This window comes from Desmodus rotundus, chromosome 12, assembly GCF_022682495.2.
Source record: "Desmodus rotundus isolate HL8 chromosome 12, HLdesRot8A.1, whole genome shotgun sequence".
NCBI lineage: Eukaryota > Metazoa > Chordata > Mammalia > Chiroptera > Phyllostomidae > Desmodus > Desmodus rotundus.
This window is the reverse complement of record NC_071398.1, coordinates 101,016,570-101,039,149: the sequence shown is the minus strand read 5'-3', so window position 1 is coordinate 101,039,149 and position 22,580 is coordinate 101,016,570. Positions and strand designations below refer to the sequence as shown.

The following is a 22,580-nucleotide window of genomic DNA, read 5'->3' as shown; positions in this document are numbered from 1 at the left end:
CGTGAGGGCATCGCCGGGCTCTGATTGGGCTACGGGCGTGGGAGGCGGGGCCGGCCGGGATCTGGGCTCTTCCTCCGAAAGCCCCACGGGTCCTGTGGGCGGTCGGGCGTCAGTGTGCAGTGATGTCGAAGGTGGTCCTGGTCACCGGGGCGAGCAGGTGAGGCCTCGTGCGCGGTCGCGGCTGTGGGTCCGGGTCCGGGGTGCCTGGTGCCGCTTTCCCTCCTGCCTCCTGAGCTCTGACCCAGAGAGACAGGCCGCCGGGGCACCGCGGGGTTAATGCCGTTTCCGTGTCTGAACCCCAGCGGTGTCGGCCGAGCGCTCTGCCAGCGGCTGCTTCAGGTGGAAGATGAGCTGCACCTGTGCTTGGCATGCAGGAACCCGGGCCGCGCCGAGGCCGTCCGCGCCGCGCTGCTGGCCACCTGGCCCTCCGCCCAGGTGAGCACCGTGCAGGTGGACGTCTCCGACCTGCGCTCGGTGCTGCGGGCCGCCAGGGAGCTCAAGCACAGGTGGGCCTCTCGTTGGCGGGCTTTCTCACGTGGGGTTGTGCAACGTAGCCACTGACAGAAGGAGAAAGGGCAGAAAGCCCAGGAAAGGAACGCCTGGGTGTAAGAAGTGATGCCCAGGAAGTCCGTTCATTTTCATCGTGATCATGCTAATTTAATGAGGGTTGATACAGGAGTGCACCCTGAGCTTACCTCATTTGACACCTGAGTGCATTTTCTACCTCTTTCCTCCTCGGATCACTAGGTAGGTCAGGCAGGTGCGAAATGAGAGTAACGTGCCTGGAAGGTCACAGGGCTTTACACTGCTGTGCTGGTCCCAGAACCCAGGTCTCCTCCCTGGTTCTTCAGGGAAGACATTTAGTTGTCACAAATTAGTAATTTAGTATCTAGTAAGATATTTAGTGACTTAGCCCCAATTTAAGGCGGTGAGGCTGTGGGGGAGAAGGAAGCCGCAAGGTAATTAGTGAGTTGACTGGCCGCTCATCAGCCTGTTAGTGTGGCGTGGTACTAAGTTAATTCTCCAAACAGCTGCCTCAGAGGTGGGCGGAGTCGTCCAGATTTAGGGAAAGATGGTTGGTACAGGCTGGGGAACATGGGACTCCACATGGTAGCTCCCCCGTCCCGCCGTTTGAAGCCACCGCCAGGGAAGGACACCCCCAGGGCTGATGCTCTCCTCTGGCATCTTGCCCGCAGGTTTCGCAGGTTAGACTACGTGTACCTGAACGTCGGGATCATGCCCAGTCCACACCTCAACGTCAAAGCGCTTTTCTCCAGCCTCTTTTCAAGGTAATCTCCGTTGTCCAGACACCCCGATGGTGAGGAGGGTGTTTACTTTTCACCTTGTTTTTGCCCTGGACATGTTAGGTTGGGGGGCAGAGGGGACGTTGAGAAGAATAGACAGAGTGGGGAAAAGCCTCCGTCTGTCATGGGGACGGTCGCGTGGTATGGGTCCGTGTTGTGCCAGGCTCACGACGTCTGTGAGCAGAGCCCCTCAGGATCAGGCAGGAGGTTGCAGAGCTCCGCTCCCCAGGAGGGCGCCTTCCTGTCAGGTGCTCTGACCAGCAGGTGGGGAAGTGCTGAGCACTCACCGTGTCCCTGAGATTCTCAGTACAGTGTGGTGGCTTCCAGAGTGTTTCACCCCAACCCGCTGCGAGAAAACAGTCTTGTCCCGTGACCTAGAGTGCGTATTCATACACAGGGGCTTTAGTTCCCATTAAACACTCCACACAGACACTCACTCAGTCCCACGCTGGCCTTGACCTCCTCCACTGGTCCACGGCGAACACCGTATTAGTGTGTTCCTGCTCCAAGAACGCCCAGTATGAACCCCAGGTGTCCAGCTGATTGTGGGGGGCAGCTGGCTTCGGTCTGTGGGGGGAGGACTCTCCTTGGCGTAGCTGTCGTCCCCAGAGACGTTGGCCTGTAAGCTGATTTGCAAAGTGGTGGAGAGGGTGGAGCAGGTGTTTAGAGGCTCGGGTTCCTGTTGGCAGCGTGACCTGTAGTACGTGAGTACTTCCGGGGGAAAGGAAGCATCCTTGCGTCGTATTTGACAGAGTCGCCGGGATCAGGACGTGGGGTTTGGGGCAGGCAAGGCAGTGCGGGGCAGGGGGTCTGTTCAGTGTCTGCAGTGGCGGGAGCTGAGAGTCACGCGATTTCTTCTGCCATTTCAGAAACATGATTCACGTGTTCTCCACGGCTGAGGGACTGCTGACCCAGGAGGACAGGGTCACTGCCGATGGGCTCCAGGAGGTCTTTGCCACCAACGTCTTCGGCCACTTTCTCCTGGTAAAGTGCCAGCTGGCCAACACTTTGCGCTGGGGGTATTGCGGAGCTCAGTCACATGTTGCTGGTGTTCGATCTTTGAGTATTTAAGTAGGACGATTACTCTGAAAACCCTGGTGCCCTGCAGCAGCCTGTTACGATACTCTTTCTCTTTTGACATCAGCTCTGGAGATCGGAGAGAAAGTAGAAAGAACACAGAGGCCTTCAGAGACGATGCACGGGGTGCACAGACCGTCCCGCTGGCCTTAGAGCTGGGCGTGGCCTCAGGTGGGAGGGGAGCCGGCAAGCCTTTATGAAGCACCGTTCACAGCTAGTCACTGACCATCCTGACCCCTGACTCCCTGCGCGCCGCACTTGCGCGCCGCTGTTCTGGGACCAGGTGTGAAGTGGAGCAGAGACAGGCGCCTCGTCCGCTCGCTCGGAGCTCCAGCCTCGGTCGACCTCCCGGGGCAGCGTCACCGTCTAGGTTAAGTCACGCCCGGCTGTGTCCAGCGGCCTGGCATTCCTCCCGACGCTGGGCTTGCTGCACACAATCCACGTCTCGGCACAGACTCACCGTCACTGTTCTTCACAATGAGCCCGTTTTCCCTGGAAATGGGACCACCTCTTTGAGGAGTAGCCTGTATTTATAAGGAGTTAAGGTATACGTGAACAGTGGGATACTAAGAAACCATGAAGGGAAATGAGATGAATACTTCGCACTTGGGTGGGACAGCCTGCTGGGTTTTATCCTCACGGAGGGGCAGCAGGGTGCCGTCTGCACAGCGGGACCTCATTTGTGCAGACAACAAAGAACACGTCTTCACACGGTGCATGTGCACGTATGAAATATGTCGGGGAGGGTGCAGACTGGGGACACGGCTGCCTTGGACCTGGGTGCCAGGGCCTCAGGGATGAGTCGGGGGCTCACGTTTCATCGTGTCCTTTATTATTGCTTTTAAAATCGTACTAGTTTTCCAGTCACAAGTTAGTTAAAGTACGAAGTCAGCATGGGTTGAATTCTCGTCTGGCCATTTAAAAATAAAGTTTCGGAGATCGATATCTGCTGTTTCCTTACCTTGTGACAATCCTCTTTCTTCGCCCTCTTTGGGTCATGAAGCACGGGTGATGGTGGATGTCCACACGGACCCCTGGGGGTGCAGTTTCTGCCTCTGTTCTCACTCAGCTTGGTTCCGCGGGGCCTGGCTCTCTTGGAAGTGCCCTCTGGCCACGGTGGGTTGTTTTGGTCTGTTCTAAGCTCGTCCTTTCTGATGCAATAAGGAGCTTCGAGCTCACTGTGTGTGTTTCCCGCCCTTGGCCTAGAACTGGCCGTCCTCAGAGGCTGTCTGGCTCCCCGTGTCCCTTGTGGTTGGGACGGTGTGCTCGGCCAGCAGGGGGCGGACGCCTCTGAGCACACGAGCCCATGTGTGGACTCACGCACGCACAGATCTCCACACGTGACCGCCAGCATCTCAACTAAGGTGAACGTGAGGCCGTGCCGAAGTCTCCACTCTACTGCAGCTCCGTGGGCGCGGTCAGGCCCTGCCCCTTGTTTTCCCCGGACGTCCTCTGTCCCGGTGACTGACCTGCTGCATTCCAGGAGACAGTATAGTGGTTTCAGAGTGGCTACCTGTGCCTCCTGGGGGACTTTGGTGCAGGTTTTGTTCCTCTTTTCCTCAGATTCGGGAGCTGGAGCTGCTCCTCGGTCCCAGGGACAGCCCGTCCCAGCTCATCTGGACATCGTCTCGCAGCGCCCAGAAGTCCAACTTCAGCCTGGAGGACGTCCAGCACAGCCGGGGCCAGGAGCCCTACAGCTCCTCCAAATACGTGGTGGACCTTCTGAGTGTGGCCCTGAACCGGCACGGCAACGAGTGGGTGAGGCCCCTCCCAGTCCTCGGCCGCCGTGGGTCCCTTTGGAAGGCACAGTGCTGTCTCTCGGGTGGGGTCTCTGGGAGGACAGGGGGGGACCTGAGGGGCACTGGCGGTCGCTGTGCAGGAACGTCGCAGGGCCAGGAGAACGAGCCCCAGACCTGAGGCATTTGGGACTCATTCACCAGCCTGTCATCTGCAAGAGCCGCAGTGTCCCCAGCAGAGGGACAGTGACGGCACCCGCCGCCGCTGTGAAGTGCTGGCTGTGTTTCTGGGGCCACACGCTTTCCCTGGGTGTGCGGCACCTTCCCCGTCACGGTGGGGTGGGCCCAAGGACACTGAGGTTTGCAGGGGTTGTCCTGTACTCAGAGGTCACGGGACCAGTGAAATGTGCAGCCCAGGCGGAAGTCCCCCCTGCCCCGAGTCCAGGCTCGCTTGGGTGTGTCCCTCATCGGCCAGCATGCGGCTGCCCTGAGTTGGCCCCCCGCACTCAGCGTGCTCCCTGTCCCTGCTCAGGGCCTCTTCTCCAGTGTGGTGTGCCCGGGGACCATGCTGACCAACCTGACCTACGGGATCCTTCCCCCCTTTGTGTGGACCCTGCTGATGCCGTTCATATGGCTGGTGAGTGCCCGCTTGCCCGGCATTTCCTTCCCCCATGTCCAGAAGCAGTTCCATTCGGGACCAGAAAGTTGTGTTTGAGGGTTGGGAAATGATTTAAGAAACTGAACCTGGAGGTGGCAGAATCCCGTGTCCCTCGAGGTCTGAAGTCACGTAGCCCGTAACCTCTGCCCCCCCCAGCTGACCCCCCAGAATCTACATGTCTCCTTCTCCGTGCGGGACCATGGTCCCTAGACCCCAAGGGTCCCAGGGCTGCGGGTGTGGGAGACCTGGGCCACACGATGGGGACCTGGGTGCCCTGAGTGCGCCGTGGGGTCCCATGCATTTAAAGCCCCCAGGTCGGGGCGAGTGAGCGTCTCGTGACCGTGGACGCGCGTGTCTGCTCCTGCTCCGTGGTTTCAGTGCCTTTGTCGGGCGACATGCCTTCACACCAGGAGAGGCACTTCCTCGTAGGGCTCGGCAAGGAAAGTGTGACTCTCTGTCACTCGGTGTGAGAAAGCGAAGGAAATAGGCCTTTGTGTTGCAAGGGGCCGACTCGGCGTGGTGGGGGTTAAGTGGAACTTCTCTTCCAGGCCGCTTTGCGTTCTGACACTTAAAAAACGTCCAACAAGGAGAAGTGCAGGTGGTTTTGAATTTACGAGTGAGGCGGGCTGTTGCGAGCGCGTCCTAAACCACCGTGCGGTGGGCGACTCTGTCTTCTCTTTCTCAGCTGCGCTTCTTCGCAAACGCGTTCACCCTGACGCCGTACAACGGAGCCGAGGCCCTGGTACGTCGCCCGTCCCTGGCTTGTCCGGTCACCCCAGACGGGAACTGTCCGTAACTGTCCGCTCCCGGGAGTGGCCTCGGTCTCGACAGACGAGACGCGAACACGCTCTGTGGACGGTCGGGCACCTGCTCGGGCCAGGGAGTGGCAGAGGCCCTGTGCAGCGGTGGCCCCCGCAGGGCGGTGTCTGCCATGGGTCCCACGGGGCAGGGGAGCGCGGGGCGGCTGGGCAGTTGGGGGGCTTCCCAGGGGGTGGGGTGCACCTGTGGGTCAGGAGCAGAGGCAGCCGCGCCCAGGGCTGCCCACGTCAGGTCGAGCTGCTCCTCCGTCCGAAACCGGACTGCAGGACCGAGCTCCTTCCGGACTTTTCTGCTCATTGGGAACCCCAAGGACCGAGTGCCGTGGAGTGCATACTCAGTAGATTCTTCAGTCATGGCTGAATTAAAACGAACAGGGAAGCGTTGCCTGGGGTGAATAACGAGGGACACAGCCGGGCCACTCCAGTCTTGGTAAATGGTGCCCAGGGTAAACGGTGCTGAGATAGACACAGGGACTGCGTCCCCTGGGGATGCAGGTGGACAGTAGAAGCCAGCGCTTTCGGATTCACCTCAGTCCTCGAGGTGTTTGCCACACCGTCGGGGACGTCAGTGAACAGCCCTCTCGGGAGGGATGTCAGGACCCCCTGCGGGTCAGACAGAAAATCAAGCCTGGGGGCGTGGGGCAAAGAAGACAGAACCTCCCTTATGATGAGCTCAGAGTCACATTTAGAAAAAAGACAGGAAGCAGGTGGGCCAGCGAGACGCCCTGCCATTGGCAGCGAATGCTCTCGGTGCTCGGAAATGGGGGACAGTGGGGCCGGAGAGGCTTGACCGGGGTGGGGGGGGGGTTGTTAGGACAGGTGGCCGGACCCAAGTGTCACGGCTGGGAAAGGCGCGTGACCCTGCTGTAGTTTCCTAAATGGTGGTGGGTGGGAGCTGCCCGCTCAGTTCACCTCTGGAAGGTTGGGGCAGGGGTGGGAGCGTGGTGCTGGGTGTGAGCACGGCACACGCGTGGGCTGAATTCTGCTCACGTCCCGCCTCTCTGGTTCCTGGCTGCGACCCCTTGGGCATACCTTTCCCCCCGTAGCCTTTTATTACCTGTGAAAACTAGCTGGCCGAGGGGATTTCTGGTTTGTCTGGAGCCAAGCGCCAGCCAGAGTCCCTGCCAACCTCGCTGGCCTCGGCAGGACAGGAGCCAAGGCCGCCGCCTTCTTTCCTTGCAGGTGTGGCTCTTCCACCAAAAGCCTGAGTCTCTCAACCCTCTGACCAAGTACCTGAGCGCCACCACGGGCTTCGGGAGCAGTTACGTCACGACCCAGAAGGTAAACCTGTTTGCTCCGCCACACGGCTGCTCCCTGGCTCCCTACCCGGGGCCTGCTGTCCCCCGGCCCCACACTGGCTGATCCCGTTTCCGTTTATGGCTGGGCCTCGGCTGTCTTCTGTCCCCATACGCGGCCCTTACTTTCCTCTTTCAGCTCATTGGTTTCTCCTGTTTTATGCTTCAGGTCTCAGCTTGTATCTTGGCCTCTGTGACCCTTTACCTGCGGTCAGTGCCTCCGTGAGGGGCATTGCCGGCAGCTCACCCTGGGCTGCGCGCATTCCTTCCGCAGGGGGCCCCCTGTCCGAATGTGAGCTCTGGGGGGCGGGGGCTGCACGCTGGACGGTTCAGAAAGGGCCTCGGAGTGGCATCGGCTCCCTCTGGGTGCGGCCCACCCAGGACAGCCCGCTGTCGGCTCTGAGGGACGGGCGTCCTGCGGGGGCGGGGCCGCGCGTGGAGATCAGTCCGCGCTGCGAGTTTCAGACCCTGCCGCTGTCTTCCGAGCAGAAACCAAACAGGTGCCAGTGGGGCACGAGAAGACCCACTCCGACCCACACACACTGTCTTTGTCTCTGCCGTGAGTGAGGTTCGTTTCAGCCGCCCTTTCTCCCGCCCGGCTTCCTGTGGGAGGCCCAGGTGTGAGTGAAGTCGGCCTGAGGCTCATCTGTCTCAGCTCGGGGGCGTGGCGGGCAGTGACCCTGTCTGCCCACCGAGGCCAAGGGGAGTGGCGCTCCCTGCTTCCCAGAGCACCTGCCCCTGAAATCACCGGCATCCCTGCAGGTTTCCCGGAGCCTGTTCCGCGGGCACAAGGCCCTCGACAGGGTTCCAAAGAGCCTTGGTGGCAAGCGGGAGTGAGGGCTGCGTCTGGTCCTCCCCCTCACCCGGCCAGTGCGCAGGGCCAGGTCCCCCGCAGGCTGCATGTCCACCACGAGGACGTGTGTGTCCAGGGTTTGACCTCGGGTTCCCAGGTTGTCCTGGACTCGGCGACTTTCTTCTTCACGCTTTACGTAAAACGTGGTAACACCCCCAAGCCCTCCTCAGGAACGGTGGTAACTCAGCGACCTTCGGGACCCTCGGTTTGTCCGAATGTCCTACTTGTCAGTCTCGGGGGAATGGCCTGTTCATTCAGGGGAGATGGCGCTGAATTCTGCAAACTGGGGTATTCTACAAGCACTTTGTGGAGCTGCAGGAAGGCCGTGTGTCGGCCTTGGATTAACATGGGCCAGCTCTCTGTCCTGGGCAGGGGCAGGCCGGCCGGAGACCGCCGAGCCCGCCCCCCGCAGCACGGACACCTCTGTGATTGAACAAGTGTGGCTGCTGTTTCCAAAATGTGAACCATTTTTGCTTTGATTTTCAGCCTTCCAGCTTTGTGGGGAAAGAGCCTCTGTTGGAGGGCTGGCTCTGTGTGGGCTTGAAAGGACTCACTGCTTCATTTACAGACTGCGTGTTGGTTAGAGTGAGGTTCTCAGCCTCAGCCGTGGGGCTGGCGAGGTGGAGGCCGAGGTCCTCGGGCGTGGGCGCAGTCTGGGGAGACGGCCCCGGCTGGGGCAGCAGCTCCGCAGAAGTCAGCTGCTCGGTGCCTGCCACTGCTCTGCCCACCCCCCTTCTCCTGGCTCCAAGCACAGCCTGAGGAGGAGGGAGGGGCACCCCTTCCTCTTTGGGTCGCCCTGGGTATCCACGGGCGGTGTGGGGGTGGGGCTGAGAGCTGCCATGTGCTTGGGTCTCGGGGGCAGAAGCCTTGGCCCTTCCCTGCTGCCGCTTCTCTGTTCCCCGATGTTGAGCACCTTCCTCTTCCACAGCAGCGTTCCTGTCCTTGTCCACGTCCCCGTCTGGTCATCCTCGTCTCTGACTCTCTTCCAGATGGACCTTGACGAGGACGCCGCCGAGCAATTGTACCAGCACCTGCTGGAGCTGGAGCAGCACGTTCGGGCCACCGTCCCGAGCGCAGACTAGCGGGGCGGCGGGCGGCCACGGGACACGTGCACCTCTGTCCTCCCTGGCGTGTGGGCGGGGTCACACAGCACGGGGTGAGCGGGGACCTCCCGCTGTCCCCCTTCCCTCTGAGACCCCGGGTGCCTGTTTCTGGAATGGTGTTCTATCACACTCTGCGAGTCACCCCGCATTCACCTCCTCTGCGGTGCGTGTCCTGCTAGCCAGAGCCCACGCCACGCTCCGGGACGGGGTGTGGCCCCCAGTGGCCGAGACGCAGGCCCGCCCGTCCTCCTGCAGGCCTGTCCCTGCGGGAGGGTCACGGCCACTCTGCGTGTTTCCTGGGAGCGTTTTCTCAGGTCTCGTACCTCATTCTTCCTGCTGCCTCTGACAATCCCGGGTTCAGGGCCCCGGCCCCCCCTGCAGGTGCCCAGGTACTCAGGCCCAGGAGCTCAGGGACCGGCATGTTTGGGCCACTTCCGGGCTTTCCTCCCTGATTTGAAAAGCGTCCGCTGACATTGTAGTCGAGGTGGGTCTGACTCAGCACCGTGAGCCACTGGTTCATCGCTGACCAGCCGGTTTCCGGTTTTCTAATTCCTGCCCGAGGAGTTTTTGTCATCAGTTTTACAGAGGCGGGAAGGGGGTCGGGGGAGAGAGAGAGAAACTTCGACTAGTTGCTGACTGGGACTGAACCCACAACCTTTTGGTGCCTGGGGTGATGCTCCCACCAACTGAGCCGCCCATGGCTTCACGCTCCCGTTTCCCTGGATGTGAACTTGCACAGAACATGATTTGCTCACATTGTCTCAGCAAAGCTTTCTGCCGAGTTACTGTGGGCGGGTGGGGGTTGGCCCAGGCTTCACTTCCGTGACGTGAAGACAAAATGCTAAAATGCTTAAGGTGTTTTGACCCCAAACATAACCCATACCTGGGATATAATAAAGTGAGTGAAGTTTTGGATGAGTCAATAAAAATGAAAATTATATAGAAATAGAATTGCTCTATATTTTGAAGTATGAAATTTTTTTGTCACTGCAGGTGTTTTCAATAAAGCTCAATGTTCTGCACAAAAACACGAGGGCTGGACTCTGAGTGGCAGGCGGGTGAAGCGGGGGCCCCGAGGGCGGGCGGGGCTGGGAAGCAGCACCTGGCGGTCTGCATGGGGCGGAGACCCTTGGCTCCCTCTGTCCCTGGGGGCCGAGCGCTGGGTGCTGTGACATCTGTGAGGGGAGAAGCACCTTCTGAGCACGGTGACCGTGTGGCTTCTGCCAGAGGCTGGTACGTCACACGTCGTGGCCCAGACGCTGCCGTCAGGGCGCCGAGTGAGCGCCTGATTTTGTGGCGACAGTGAAATGTGGTTGGACACCGAACAGGTGAAATTCTGCAGGCGGATGTGCGGCAGGTCTGGGTCCCCGAGGTGTGTGAAGACAGCACTGTGCAGGGAGGGGCATGCAAAGTGTGCGTGTCTCCGGACGCAGACCAAGGCTGATGTGCATGGGTTCTGTCCGGCACAGTGGCCCGGGTGGCAGCCACACTCTGCTGCTGAGGTGGCTCATGCCGTGGCCTCCAGCTTGGCTGCAGGAGAAAGACCCGGGTGGAGTGGAGAACTCAGCCTCGGGGGGTCATGATGGAGACAACAGGGTGTAGGGGGCAGGCTGGAGGAGGCCCAGCCGAGGCCACTATCAGCAAGTTCACGCTTGTGGTGGTGTGGTGCCCTGGCCGGCCTGCCCTGGTGCTTTGCTGCTTGGAAGGAAATGCTGGAGGCAGGTGAAGCGTTTCTTGTCCACGGTTCACAGTGTGGGTGCAGGCTGGGTGTGAGCTGGAGGTGGGAACGAGAAAACCTAAGTGGGACCACGCGGAAGGGAAGGCGGTCGGCACGGGCCACACCGGGAGCGAGTGGTGGTCACAGCCCCTGTCCCTTCCGGTTTTCAGGGAGTCCCTGTTCTGGCCCTCAGCTGTGACAGGAACAAGGGCCTCCCTCGTGGCCAGCAGGTGGCACCACGAGTCTCAGAAACTGGGTGGTCATCCTGTGCACCCGTATTTTTGATGTTAGCAACCAGCCCAGGCCGTGGCCTAACCTGCCCTCAGAAGCCTCGCATCCCCTCCTGTTTCGGGCTGGCGTTGTGGATTCAGTGACGGAGAAAACAGGGATCGAGACGAGATGGAGACAGAGGACACGTCTCTCTGGTGACTGTGACGTGGTACTGGACGGTCACAGAGGAGGTGACTGAGAGGCCACCCTGCCCTGGGTCGCAGGGTCCCCACATCCGAATATCTCTGCAAGGCTGAGCACCCTCTCAGACTCGGGGGGCACCCTGTGCCTCAGGTAGCGGGCGTTGGCGGCCCTGGCAAACAGCTCGCGGAAGGAGGATGCCGAGGACTCGCTATTGGGGTTTCCCTTGCACCCCGTGGCCGTTGGGGACATGGGTTCCCCAGTGCTGTCGTCCGGCTGAGGGGTGGTGTTTTCCGACCTGGGCTTCTCATCGTGGGCCCCTCCGAGGTCTCCTGCGGGGCTGGCCCCTCGGCCTGGGTGTTCGGGCTCAGTGGAGGCGGCTTGGTCTGCTGGCTTCTCTTCTGTGACGTTGGAGGCCGAGCTGCTTTGGGACGGTGATGGCTCTTTGCTTTCCATGGGGTCCTTGAGGCTGGTGTGACAGGAAGGGGGCTCCTGGGACCTGGGTTTGTGTGTTCCTTGGGTCAGGTTGGTTGCCGGTGCTCTGGGAAAGGAGGCGGAAAGAAGAAAGTTCTCCGACAACTGACGAAGATGCCCATAGTTTGAATTTTCAAGTTATTGGCCCACGGCCCCTGCATGTGGTGTGAGCTGGGGGAACAGTCGGGGGGAGTGCGGCTGGGTGATGTGTGGGGGTGTCTCTGTGCTGGAGGAGGGGGCAGAGTTTCCTCAGGGAGGGGACAGTGGGTGGGGGCGGTGTGCGGGTGTGCACACCCCTGAGGGCGCCTCTCACCTGAGCTCCGAGGCCCGTGGGACTCCACACCTCCCTCCCTGTGCCGGGCACTCGGCAGCATCTCCTGGTCTCTGCTGGAATCCGTTCCCGGAAGAGGAGGGCCACTTTCTCTTGACGTCTGCTTGGAGTGAGTTGAGTGTTACGGGTTGAATTGTGTTCCCTGCTCCGTGTCATACATTTGAGTCCTAACCCCTGGAGCTCAGAATGTGACCTTTTCTGAACACAGGGCCTCTACGGAGGTGACCAAGTTAGGATGAGGTCACTCGGGTGTCCCTAACCTGATGTGACTGGTGTCCCCGAGGAAAGGGGACATTGGACAGAGACACATGTAGAGGGAAGGCAGCGAGGGGATGCGTCCACAGACCAAGGACAGGGCCTGGACAGGCCTCCCCTTTGCAGCCTTGGGAGAGTAGCCCCGCCCACACCTCAGTCTTGGGTCCCTGCCTCCAGAACCGAGTCGCGAGTTCTGTGGTTTAAGCCCCAGTCTGTGGCATCTGGTGGTCCCGGCCCTAAACCTGGGACAGGAGGAGGAGGAAGAGGAGCCCGAAGCTGGGTTTCCGAGCCTGCATGCAGGTCGCCCGAGTCACAGCGCATGGGCAGAGCCGGTGACGGACAGGCAGAAACTCGGCCCATGGTGATTACCCAAAGCATGTCAACCAGCATTTAGAAATCCCCGATCAGAGGTCCCAACAGGCTGGCCAAGGAGGTTTTGTTTGAACGTTCTATTTGTTGAGCAAGGTGTTTGCAAAACAAAATAATCCAGGTGTGAGCGATGCGGTGGGGGGGGTGGGCAAGAGTTCTCGCTGGACCCTCGCTCAGCTGCCTGAGGCCACCTGTCTGTGCCACACTTGTGCCCCTGATACTGGGGGCTCTGACTTCAGGTCCCTCCCTATGGACACTTCATAGAGAGCGAGAGAGAGCCAGTTGGCAGAGTGAAGGGACTGGGAGGGGCAACTGGGGGGTGTGGGGTGTGCTGCTGGGTCCCAGGGCCTGGCCCTGAGCCCTCCCCACCCCGCCCAGTCCTGGGTGCTCACCTTGCTCGCGCCTCTCCCGCTCTCTGCGGAGCTGCCTCTGCTCCCAGCTCAGCAGCCTCAGGTGGTGCAGGCAGGTGCGCTCCAGTCTCTGCAGGTGCTGGCGCAGCCTGGCCTCAGCCTGCTTGGCGTGTGTCCTCTCCAAATCCAGGTCCCTGTGCAGCCGTCCCCGGGCCATGTGCCCCTCCATCCCCTTCAAGGCCTGCGGACAGCAGACCGGGAGCACCCCAGAGGCCCCAGCGCAGCACGGCTGGGAGCCTGACCCCGGCTCTTCTCCGAAGTCAGGGTATGAACTCTGCGTATTTCTGACTCCACGCCGACCTGGCAGGGTGAAGCCACTCTGGGGGGGGTGGGGTTCTGCTCTGTAGAGAAATGTGTTTCCAGGGGACCCAGGAGGGTGGTGGGGTAAGTCGTTCCCCGGACCCTCGGTCTCTCTGCCAGTAAATCAGTGACAGGAAACAGGTGGGCCCCACAGCCCCAGCCCCGTACCGGCTCCTCCTCGAAGGACAGAGGGTCCCAGTGGTAGGGCGGCGCCCCGACTCCCAAGGAGTCGTCAGGTTGGTAACGGGAGCCATTCGGAGAGTCGATCTTTCAGAAAGTGTGAAGGGTTCCGGAGAGCACAGACCTCTGGAACGGGGCGTCTGGGCAGCCCTGGGGGCCCTTCTGGGACTGGACACGGCTCCTGGGCCCGAGCTGGGCTGTCTGCCCAGAACTGCCGCCCTCTCCACCCTGAGGACCGAGCCCAGGGCGACTTCTCCCTCCGCCCTAACAGGCAGGGACGCCTCCCCCCGACCCTGGGCCTCTCACAGTACTGTGAGCCCTGTGCTGGGGGTGGAGGGTGGGGGAGAGTTTCTGTTAAAGCAGCGTGCTTTGCAGTCTGAGCTTGGACAGGACGGGTGAGCAGCGCTTACCTGCAAGCCTGGTGTTTACCACGAGGGGGCCGCGGGGCCTTCCGGGGTCTGGGTGAAGGAGCAGTTTCCTCCCGTCCGCCTGGGGCTGGTGCTGGGCTGCCCAAGAGGGGCCGCAGAGTGTGTGCCCCACGGGAAAGTGCTCCGCACCCCTGCCCCGCTCAGGAATGCGGGCTCTCTGGGCAGGCCTGTCCCAGGCTCTGAGTGGCTCTGAGTGGCATTGGTGCCAGTGCCCGCCCTCCTCCCCCCGACTGTGTCCATGGGAGCAGAGAGTGAAAGAAAGCAGGAGAGTCTGAGCTCTCACCCCGCCTTTTCCTCAGTTTGCCACCCCCCACCCCCACCCCCGCGTCTCAGAAACCAGGTCAGGCTGGGACGAAGGCACCCGTCCTCGCCGCCCTCCAACTGGGCACATTTCTGCGGGGCGGGAGGGGGTCTGTTTACCTGGCGTCAGCCGCGCACCTCCCAGCTGCGCTTCCTGTGTTTTCGTGCCAACTACTCAGGGTCCCCAAGTTGTGACCACAGGCGAAGGGAAACCGTGCCCTGGGGACGGGCTGCAGCGGCCAGGCCACCGTCGGGCTGTGGAGCGGGTGTTAAGTGGGGTTGTTGCCGTTGCCTCAGGCTTCATCTGAGGACAAATGGCACCGACGTCCCACCGGGTTTGTTAGTGTCCCCAGAGCTTCCTGGGCGGAAGCCAGCCCGGCCTGTCACCCACAGTCACCCCGGCCAACAGGCTTTACCAGGAGACCGCTGCGGGGTGGCAGGGCCTGTCCCTCCCCTCCTTCGGGTGACGGGATCCTCTCCCCCAGAATCTCGGTGCCCCGCCAGCATGGGTCCCAGCAGGGTCACCAGACCAAGCGGGCGCCTCGGTGTCATCTGGGGACTTGACAGGACCCAGCGTATCCCCACTCCAACCTTGGCGGCCACTGGAGCTGAGGACAGCGAGGGATGTCCGGAGAGCCTGTCACTCCAGGCCATCTTGAGAAGAAGCTGACAGGCGGTTTGCAGAAATGACCCGAGCAAGGTGTCCCTGGGAGGGCAGCAGCAGCCCAGCCCTGGAGTGACGGCGGGACCTCAGGGGCTCCGGGGCCAAGTGAAGGGGGGGTCATAGGAAGGAGCAGAAGCTGTTGGGCGACTCTAGGGCACATAAGGTCATGCTTCACACGCAGCAAACACGGAATCAGGCCGGGCCGGAGGCGGCCGACGGCAGGTGAGTGTCCCCTGACAGCCACACGTCTTGAGAGCAGAGGATAGCAGGGCCCACGGACCGGGACCGGCCGGGGACAGACCAGAATGCTGTCCCTGAGGAAGGACGCTGCCTCGTCTGTTCCTGCTGGTCCCCAGCCTCAGAGGGGCACAGCATTGGGAGGGGAGGACACAGGGCCCACCTGCTCCCACCCTGTCCAGGGGCCAGAGACGGAACAAGGACGGAGCAGGCCACCCCCCTTCTCTGTCCCTTGCACCCCAGCGAGGCAGGGACCAAATGCCTGTGAGCTCGGACCTTCAGTGTGGACTGGCCTGTGTCACAACCATGGGGGCCAGAAATGTGTAGAATCTGCCCCGATGACACCCTCAAGGAGCAGAATGCAGAGGGATGATGGAGGGAAGCCATCGTTTCTGCCTCTAAGGAAGTCACAGGTCTGGGCAGCCGTCCTTGCCCAGGGAGGGACTCACGGTGACCCCGGGGACACCACTCGAGCCCCCTGTCCATGTCCAAGTTTCCGAGAGAAGGAAGACCAAACTCCCCAGTGTCATGAAGACCTTGGAACAAACGTCACCTGAAGCAAAGTTCACCTGACTCTCCTCAAACCTTGATGTCTTGTGGCCGACGTCCAGAATTGTGAAGGACTTACAGGACAGCCTTTCGGAGAACGCCAGATCGGAGTGTGGGCCTTTCTATCCGATTCTCTGGTTTCTCTGGCAAATCGAGAGCGAGGGGGTGACGTGGAGAACGGGCCCCTTGTCACGTAGCCGTCGCAAGAAAAAAACACCAGATCAGAGGGTGGGCTCGTCCAGACCCAAGTCCCGCCCACCAGCCGCAGAAGGCCCCTTTGGGACAGGTGGGACCCCTGAGCCGAGCATGGGTGTCAGAAGACATTCACGTGTTCTTGCTGTTTTTGCTGGTCGTGATGATGGCGCAGTGCTTCGCTAATAAAATCCTTACCGGTCAGAGATTCGGCCTGATGTCTAGACCGAGGGAAGCAGGTGTCTGCTCTGAAATGTCCAGCAAAATGAGACGGAGTTCCAATGCGTAGGGCTGTCTGCCAGAGTGGCAAAGCGGTGGTGGCGGAAGCCAGGGTTTGGGCACGAAAGGGATTATTAGCTGAGTCTTCCTAATTTTGGAAATGTTTTAAATTTTCCATAACAAGGAGTTAACATTCTTCTGAGACAACCAGATTGAGGGGAAACTTATTATATTCCCAGGAGGGACGGTCTTGCGTTCTGACTTTTCCACAGAAATAATAGAAGCCAGAAAATAGCAGAGTCTCTTCAGTATCTTGAAGGGAAGTAAGTGTTTGACCTACAATTGGATACGCAGTAAAATGAGGGCATTTTCAGACAAATAACAGAAAGGCAGAGTTTGTTCTCCACTAAATAAAGCTCTGCAGGATGTTCTCGAGGCGGAAGGAAACGTTCCCAGGGGCAGGGTGGGGCGAAGGCGAAGGAATGGCGGCCCGGGGGTGCGTCTGAAGGAGGCCAGCCTGCCGCCCTGCACCTGGGGCACCAGACGGTGAGGCAGCTGCAGGCAGCACAGCTCCGGCTCCCAAAGGAGCCGAGTGGCCGAATGACCTGGGGCTCCGTTCCCGCCGAGTGAAGACATCAGTCAACGTTCTCCCTCCATAAACTGAGGTCCACGTGGTCATTCCCCGGGTAAGTATTAACAGGATTAAAGAGCGAGAGATAGGGGAAAAAAGAACAAAATAAGATGGGAATCTTCAACCAAATGTAGCAGTAATGATGTATATAAGTTTCTGAGCAGTTGGGTTAGAAATCAGGAATTACCAGACTGGATGTTCGACCCCAAAACGATTATCAAAACACATGCAAATGGAAATAGCGAAATCCTCTGAAATTTCTCAATTCCACGATGGTGGCTGAGCTGACCCAAATGTTTTTAACATTGCTCCCTAAACCGAGACCGGAGATAAAAAGGTGAAAATTGAAGTAACTGTAAGAAAGGGTAGCTGTCCCTCATCACCTGGACAACGTTAATCCGCCCAGATCAGTAATTAGGAGACTCACTGAAGAAGCAGGTGGGATGCGCGGCGTCTGGACACCGCCATGCCAGCTCCCCCTGTGGCTGTATGCAGACAATCTCCTTGGCTTGTAGGAAGGTTCCAGAAGCTGCCGCAAGGCGCTTCTGCTCACGATGCATCACCTTGGACCTATTCAGAGGGCAGTGTGCTGTTTTTCCTGGGTGGCTACGTGCCCACTGAAGCTCCGGGGTGTCGTCGCTGTGGAGGAAGGGGAGCTCAGTTATTCTAGGAGGCGCCTTGGCCTGGCGGATCCTGCGGCGACTGGGAGCTCGGAGTCGCTGATGTTCGCCCCTTGGTGTGGGACAGGCGGGGACGGTGCGGAGTTATTGTCTCTTCCCGCACGGCGGGACTCACTACGAGGTGCTCGTCCAGATGGTCATGTGCTAACGTGAATTTTTTAAAATGTCATTATTTGTTTTTTTTTAAGGTTTTATTTATTTTTAGAGAGAGGGGGAGGGAGTGAGAAAGAGAGGGAGAGAAACATCAATGTGAGGTTGCCTCTTGTGTGCCCCTTACTGGGGACCTGGCCTGCAACCCAGGCATGTGCCCTGACTGGGAATCGAACTGGTGACCCTTGGGTTTGCAGGCCAGCATTCAATCCACTGAGCCACACCAGCCAGGGCGCTGATATGAATTTCTTTAGATTCGACCAGAAAGAAAGCAGGAGCCCACGCAGGCACACGTCCTCTTAGAGAGATCCAGGAGTGCCATTCGGCTGGCTGACGCCGGTGTGAAGACAGCTGGGTCTGAGAGTGGAGCTGCCCGGATGACGTTCGGGACCTGGCCCCTCGCCCTGGCCGGGGCGGCTCGGTTGGTTGGAGCATCGCCCTGTACACCAAAGCGTGGCGGGTCTGACTCCCGGTCAGGGTGCGTGCCTAGGTTGCGGGTTTGATCCCTGGTCGGGGTGTGTACAAGAGGCAGCTGATCAACATCTCTCTTTCTCCCTCCTCCTCCTCCTCTCTCTCTAAAGCAGTGAAAAAATGTCCTTGGACGAGGATAGGAAAACAAAATCTGTCCCTGGCCTCGTCTTGAATTTTCCCTGATTACTCATCTTACTGTTCACTCCCCATCTGCCCTGTTTTCTCCTCCCCCTTCCCCCCCGGACAGTGTGAACCCCAAGGCTCTGTCCCCAGCCCGCCCGCCCTGCCGTGAGGACCCCCTTGGAGGACCAGGGACGTCCTGAGAGGGGCAGACACTTGTCTCTGCACAGGGACTTGGGCACATTGTTGCCGCTGCCGTCACTGGCATTGCGACGTCCTTCAGCCCCAGCCGCTGTTCCGAGGCAATTTGCAAACCTCTGTGCCTTGAAAGGCGTCTGTGCCCATTTGCAAACGCCTTGAGAGAAGGGATTCTTTTTCGAAAGTCCATGTTGGTCTCTTCCACATGCAGCTCAGTGCCTGGCTCTTACTAAGTGTCGGACAAGTGTTTGCTGAATGAAGCGTGAATTAGGGGAAACACGTCTCCCCTGAGAACTTGCCTAACTCAGACTTTTAATCCTCCTGCTAAGTTAGTAACCAAGAGCTCTTCAGGCTTCTCTGGTCAACCTGAAAAAAGGGGTGTGTTTTTAAGAGCATGCCAGAGCTCCTACAGGCATTTCTTGATGGGGGGGTCAGGCTGGGGGGATCCATGTGTTCGTGGGGGCGCTCAGGTGGGGTGTGGGTCGGTGCCCTCCCCCACTCCCTGTTCACGCTCCCTGTGAACCTGGCTCATTCCCCGCTTAATGCTGAGCTTCCTGTCCTTCCTCTTTGCGTTTTATCTCGAAGTAAACAGGTTCTGAGTTGTTGGGTTTCAGAAACCCAGTAGCCTCGGCAACCGGCTGCCGGGACGTGTCTCTCTGGGGCACAGCAAGTGCCAGGAAGCAGGCCATGTCCGGGGGACCGGGGTTTTCCCCTGCATCTCCCAGCGATCAGGGAACAGCTGGGGCACCCTTATCAGGGGAAAGCGCACGGTGAGGGAGCACCGCTCTGGGACCCCGCCCCATGGTGACAAGGCCCCACGGTGGCCCCCGGGCCTGCACACCAAACACCCCTCCCCTCCCCTGAGAGCCCCCAGGCCACCAAAACAGGGTCCCACGAACCTGGGGGTTTAACACCACAGAACTGTATTCTCTCCTGGTGCTGGAGGCGGGAAGGCTGGAGGCGGGAAGGCTGGAGGCGGGGTGTGGTCAAGGCCAGGAATGGCCCCTCAGCCTCCAGGTGGGACCTGGCCGTGCCTGCCCCAGCTCCCGGGGGCTCGGACGCTCCTCAGCGTGTGGTCAAATCAGTCCGGTCCCTGCCCTTCCCCTCACCTTACAAGGACATCGGTCCTGTTGGCTTAGAGCCCCCCCAATTCAGCGCGACCTCACCTTAAACAGGTCGCATCGGCAAAGACCATGTTTCTAAACAAGGTCACCCCGCAGGTGCCGGGGTTAGGACTGATTTCATTTTGGGGCCGCGGTTCAGCCCATTCTGTGGGGACGTGTGACCCGATTTTTATTTCCATTTTTAATAAATAGGTAATTTGTATAGTCTTTAAATTAAAAATGGCTGTTATCTCAATATTTCTTATAGTCATTTTGGGAAGCGACACTGTTTTAATGACCAAACATATCCCATTAGTCTTTGGTAACACATCCTATTACTAACCTATTGTAACATACCCCCCATTCTTACATGAGAGGCGTGAAGTCACGTAGGGGGAGAAGTAGGAAGACGAAGAGCCCCGAAGTTAAGTTTGTTCCCCTCTTTAAGACACTCTTGAATCAAGCAGCGCGGACCAAGAGGATCGGTCACGTGTTCGGGAGAACAGTGACCGGAAAGCGTGACCTGACTGTGACAGCCTGGAATCAGCAGGCACCTCTCTGTGAACACGGGGCCCTTGGTAATTAAACCAAGAAGGGAGAAGTCGGATTGGCTGTCACACAGCAGGGTCAGGGGGATTATTTTACAGGTAGACTTAGAGACTTTTTTGTTGGTTGGTTTCTACCAGGAATGTACAGGTTTGTCCGGCCGGCCACTGGAAGAAGCCAATTTCTCAGGCAGCGGAGGGGGCATTTTAGGGGCGTGGGAGGAGAGGAGTCCTGGCTCTGACGCGCCTGCGTGTCTGCCGCCCGCGTCTCCCCACATCCCAACTCCTGTCGGACACCAGCACGCCCCTCCTCCAGGACCAGAGCTCGGCTGCCCTGACTCTAATTCAGCATCGCTCGGACCAGGGACAGCGTCCTGGAGAGTCACTAACGCCTGAGGTGGTGGTGGAGGGTCGGGGACCTAAGGATGGGGACCGGGGCGGGAGACAAGGACTGAGACAGTGTCTTAGTCAGCGAATGCTGTCACCAGACATGGGGTGAGGACAATGGTGACGAGGGGGTGTCCATCCCCTGGCTCTGTTTCCTTCAATTTCTGAAACCACCGACGCAGAACTGTCGCCCCTGTGCTGGAATGGAGCGGCGTGGGCGGCGGAAGTCGTGCAGGCCTGACACGAGGTCGCCTTGGCGGTTCAGGGTTCAGGTTTCAGGTGGACTCTTCCCGGTCCAGTGCTTCTGGGAGGGAAGACCTGTAGTTTCTGTGTGTGACACAGGGTGGCGCTCCTAAACCACGCACTGCGCTGGGGCCCTGGGGTGGGGCCCAGAGGGCCTGGCCGGGGAAGTGCGACCTCAGGCAGCCCCCCCTGCAAGGCCCCTTCCCATTACTCACAACTGGGGCTGCGCCTGAAGTCCCCGCTCCTGTTCTGTGCAACTGGGTTTTTTTCCCTCCCCTCCCCTCCCCTCCCCTCCCCCCCTCCCCTCCCCTCCCCTCCCCTCCCCTCCCCTCCCCTCCCCTCCCCTCCCCTCCCCTCCCCTCCCCTCCCCTCCCCTCCCCTCCCCTCCCCTCCCCTTCTCTCCTCTTTCCTTTTCCTTTCCTTTCGTCTATGGCCACTTAAGCTGAGGCTATTTGTTTTCACGGACAAGTAAGGAAATGTTTTTAAAGGATACAACTGACACGTGACATCATTCTCTCTCTTTCCCGTTCAAGTGGAATAAAGCCGGGAACACATGAGATGGCATTTAGAGAAACTACTTATTAATAAAAATTAAAAAGAAACTACTTATTAACACAAATAAGCATCTTGGCAACGGGCCTGGCACAGTGACCACCCACCAAGGTAGGAGATGAGTGTCTCATCCAGGTTAATCCAACGCACGGATTTTCAAATGCCTGCCGTGCAGGCCCTTGGTGCTGGAGCCGGGACAGCCAGAGTCGGCGTCCCTGCTCCGGGAAGCCCAGAGGCCGGAGCCCCGCGCTGGGAGCAGCTGGTGTGTGAAAATGCTCGGAGAGCAGCACGGCCCCTCGCACCAGGAGTTGCGGGAAGAAGGGTCGGCCCCCTTGCCGGCCGTGCCCCACGTCCACCCGTGTTTCCCACAGGCCGGGCGTTGGTTTCATCTCTCGTTGACACCGACCATTTCATTCTGAAGATGGTGTGTGGACGCTGCTGTCCCCTCGTCCTTGGATTCCAGGACAGGAGACAAGGGAACAGGGTGGGGAGCAGCTGCTAAGGAGTCCCAGCCCTCAGGGTGGCCTCCTGGGAAGTGGGTGTCCAGCCAGGGGACAGACCGGCTGGGCCTGGGAGCCCGGCCCTCGGGTCTTCACAGGAGCCCACCGGGTGTGAGGGAGACAGCGGCTGTGTGAGGGGCGGTGACACGCAGGACTTCTCAGGACGTCTCTCGCCCTAACCCTCTCTGTGTCATCAGGCTGGCTGAGTCCAGGGGACGGTGGCCCATCCTGGGGAAGGGGGATCGTTTGGGCACAAACCGGGGGAGCCGAGTGGGGCCTCGCCCTTTGCTGTCACGCTGGCCGCTGGGGGCTCGCGGGTGCGGGGCTGGGCAGCGAGGACTGGGATTCTCTGCGGCTGCCCCCCGCCCCCCAGCCCGACCCAGGACCTCCACGAGCCCCAGCGCAGCCTCCTCCTGTCTCAGGCCAGCCTGTCTGCAGAGACAACAGTTTCCAGTGCAGGCGGCTTTCTGCGTGACGTCCTGGTGTCCCTCATCTGTCCCTGCCTCAGGTGGGTTGCGTTTCCGGCCAGGTCCCTGGGAGAAGGCTGTGTGGACGTGTGGACGTGTGGATGGGGGGAGGAGGGAGCGGGGGCCCCGAGCCCAAGTCTTGGCAGCTGCCTGTGCTGGTGCTCACGTCCCTGCTTTCTCCTGCTGTGGCCCCAGGGGAGGGGTGGCGGGTCCCAACACACGCTCGCTAAGTGTGTGACTTTAAGCCTGAGCTGGCGGCTGCCTGTTCTAATGGTTCTAATGGGCCTTCCCAGCCAGATGGCGGCCCCCTGGCCCCGTTACCTCTGCTGGGCACAGGGCAGCATGTAGCCGGGTGGCCGGGCCCTCCCTCGGGAGGCAAAGAGAGAGGAGGCTGAAGGGAATGCCACTCTCTCCACGTGTCCAGGGCCCCTTTCTGACCCCCCACCCTGCCTCTGAGCCCCGGGCACGAAGACCAAAGCTGAAACCGAACACCCTGTGGCTTCTTTGCCCTTCGATCCCACCGTCAGCCTAAAAGAGCAGACCTGCTTCCCGCTGACCACAGGCAGGACCCTTGAGAAAGCCCGGGCAGTCAGCAGCCCCGGGAAGCCCTGACCTGGAGTCTGGCATGCACGCGTCTTTGACGCGGATGTTCG

The 22,580-nt window shown here is 59.9% G+C and overlaps 2 protein-coding genes across 6 annotated transcripts; one reads left to right on the top strand and one right to left on the bottom strand.

The window, feature by feature from the left end:
* The first annotated feature begins 39 nt into the window (after positions 1–39).
* Positions 40–9,865, top strand: HSD17B7 (hydroxysteroid 17-beta dehydrogenase 7). 4 transcript variants are annotated; one of them, XM_045190091.3, is made up of 9 exons: positions 40–157; positions 303–435; positions 1,197–1,289; positions 2,174–2,288; positions 3,945–4,139; positions 4,650–4,754; positions 5,461–5,517; positions 6,776–6,874; positions 8,731–9,864. In XM_045190091.3, exons 2-9 carry the CDS (start codon positions 347–349, stop codon positions 8,821–8,823), a joined length of 846 nt encoding a protein of 281 aa, XP_045046026.2. In that variant the 5' UTR covers positions 40–157; positions 303–346; the 3' UTR covers positions 8,824–9,864. The 4 variants fall into 4 exon arrangements, with proteins under 4 accessions (XP_045046026.2, XP_024409706.2, XP_045046022.2 ...); XM_024553938.4 differs by having other exon boundaries at positions 303–506; positions 8,731–9,862; XM_045190087.3 differs by lacking the exon at positions 5,461–5,517 and having other exon boundaries at positions 303–506; positions 8,731–9,865.
* Positions 9,866–9,874: 9 nt separating this feature from the next.
* CCDC190 (coiled-coil domain containing 190) lies at positions 9,875–13,885 on the bottom strand. 2 transcript variants are annotated; one of them, XM_053914704.1, is made up of 4 exons: positions 13,702–13,885; positions 12,794–12,992; positions 11,760–11,877; positions 9,875–11,513 (listed from the first exon to the last, which is right to left on the bottom strand). In XM_053914704.1, exons 2-4 carry the CDS (start codon positions 12,978–12,980, stop codon positions 11,012–11,014), a joined length of 807 nt encoding a protein of 268 aa, XP_053770679.1. In that variant the 5' UTR covers positions 12,981–12,992; positions 13,702–13,885; the 3' UTR covers positions 9,875–11,011. The 2 variants fall into 2 exon arrangements, with proteins under 2 accessions (XP_053770679.1, XP_053770678.1); XM_053914703.1 differs by lacking the exon at positions 13,702–13,885 and having other exon boundaries at positions 12,794–13,125.
* Between the last annotated feature and the right edge of the window lie 8,695 nt (positions 13,886–22,580).

Bases quoted from the DNA above. Each gene is read 5' to 3' on its own strand.
- CCDC190 (XM_053914704.1), bottom strand. From the start codon at position 12,980: ATGGAGGGGCACATGGCCCGGGGACGGCTGCACAGGGACCTGGATTTG. The intron at 11,878-12,793 runs GTGAGCACCCAG...CACTCCAAGCAG, and splicing joins GCGGGAGAGGCGCGAGCAAG to ACGTCAAGAGAAAGTGGCCC. The intron at 11,514-11,759 runs GTGAGAGGCGCC...CTCCTTTCCCAG, and splicing joins CCACGGGCCTCGGAGCTCAG to AGCACCGGCAACCAACCTGA.
- HSD17B7 (XM_024553938.4), top strand. From the start codon at position 123: ATGTCGAAGGTGGTCCTGGTCACCGGGGCGAGCAG. The intron at 158-302 runs GTGAGGCCTCGT...TCTGAACCCCAG, and splicing joins CTGGTCACCGGGGCGAGCAG to CGGTGTCGGCCGAGCGCTCT. The intron at 4,755-5,460 runs GTGAGTGCCCGC...TCTCTTTCTCAG, and splicing joins TGATGCCGTTCATATGGCTG to CTGCGCTTCTTCGCAAACGC.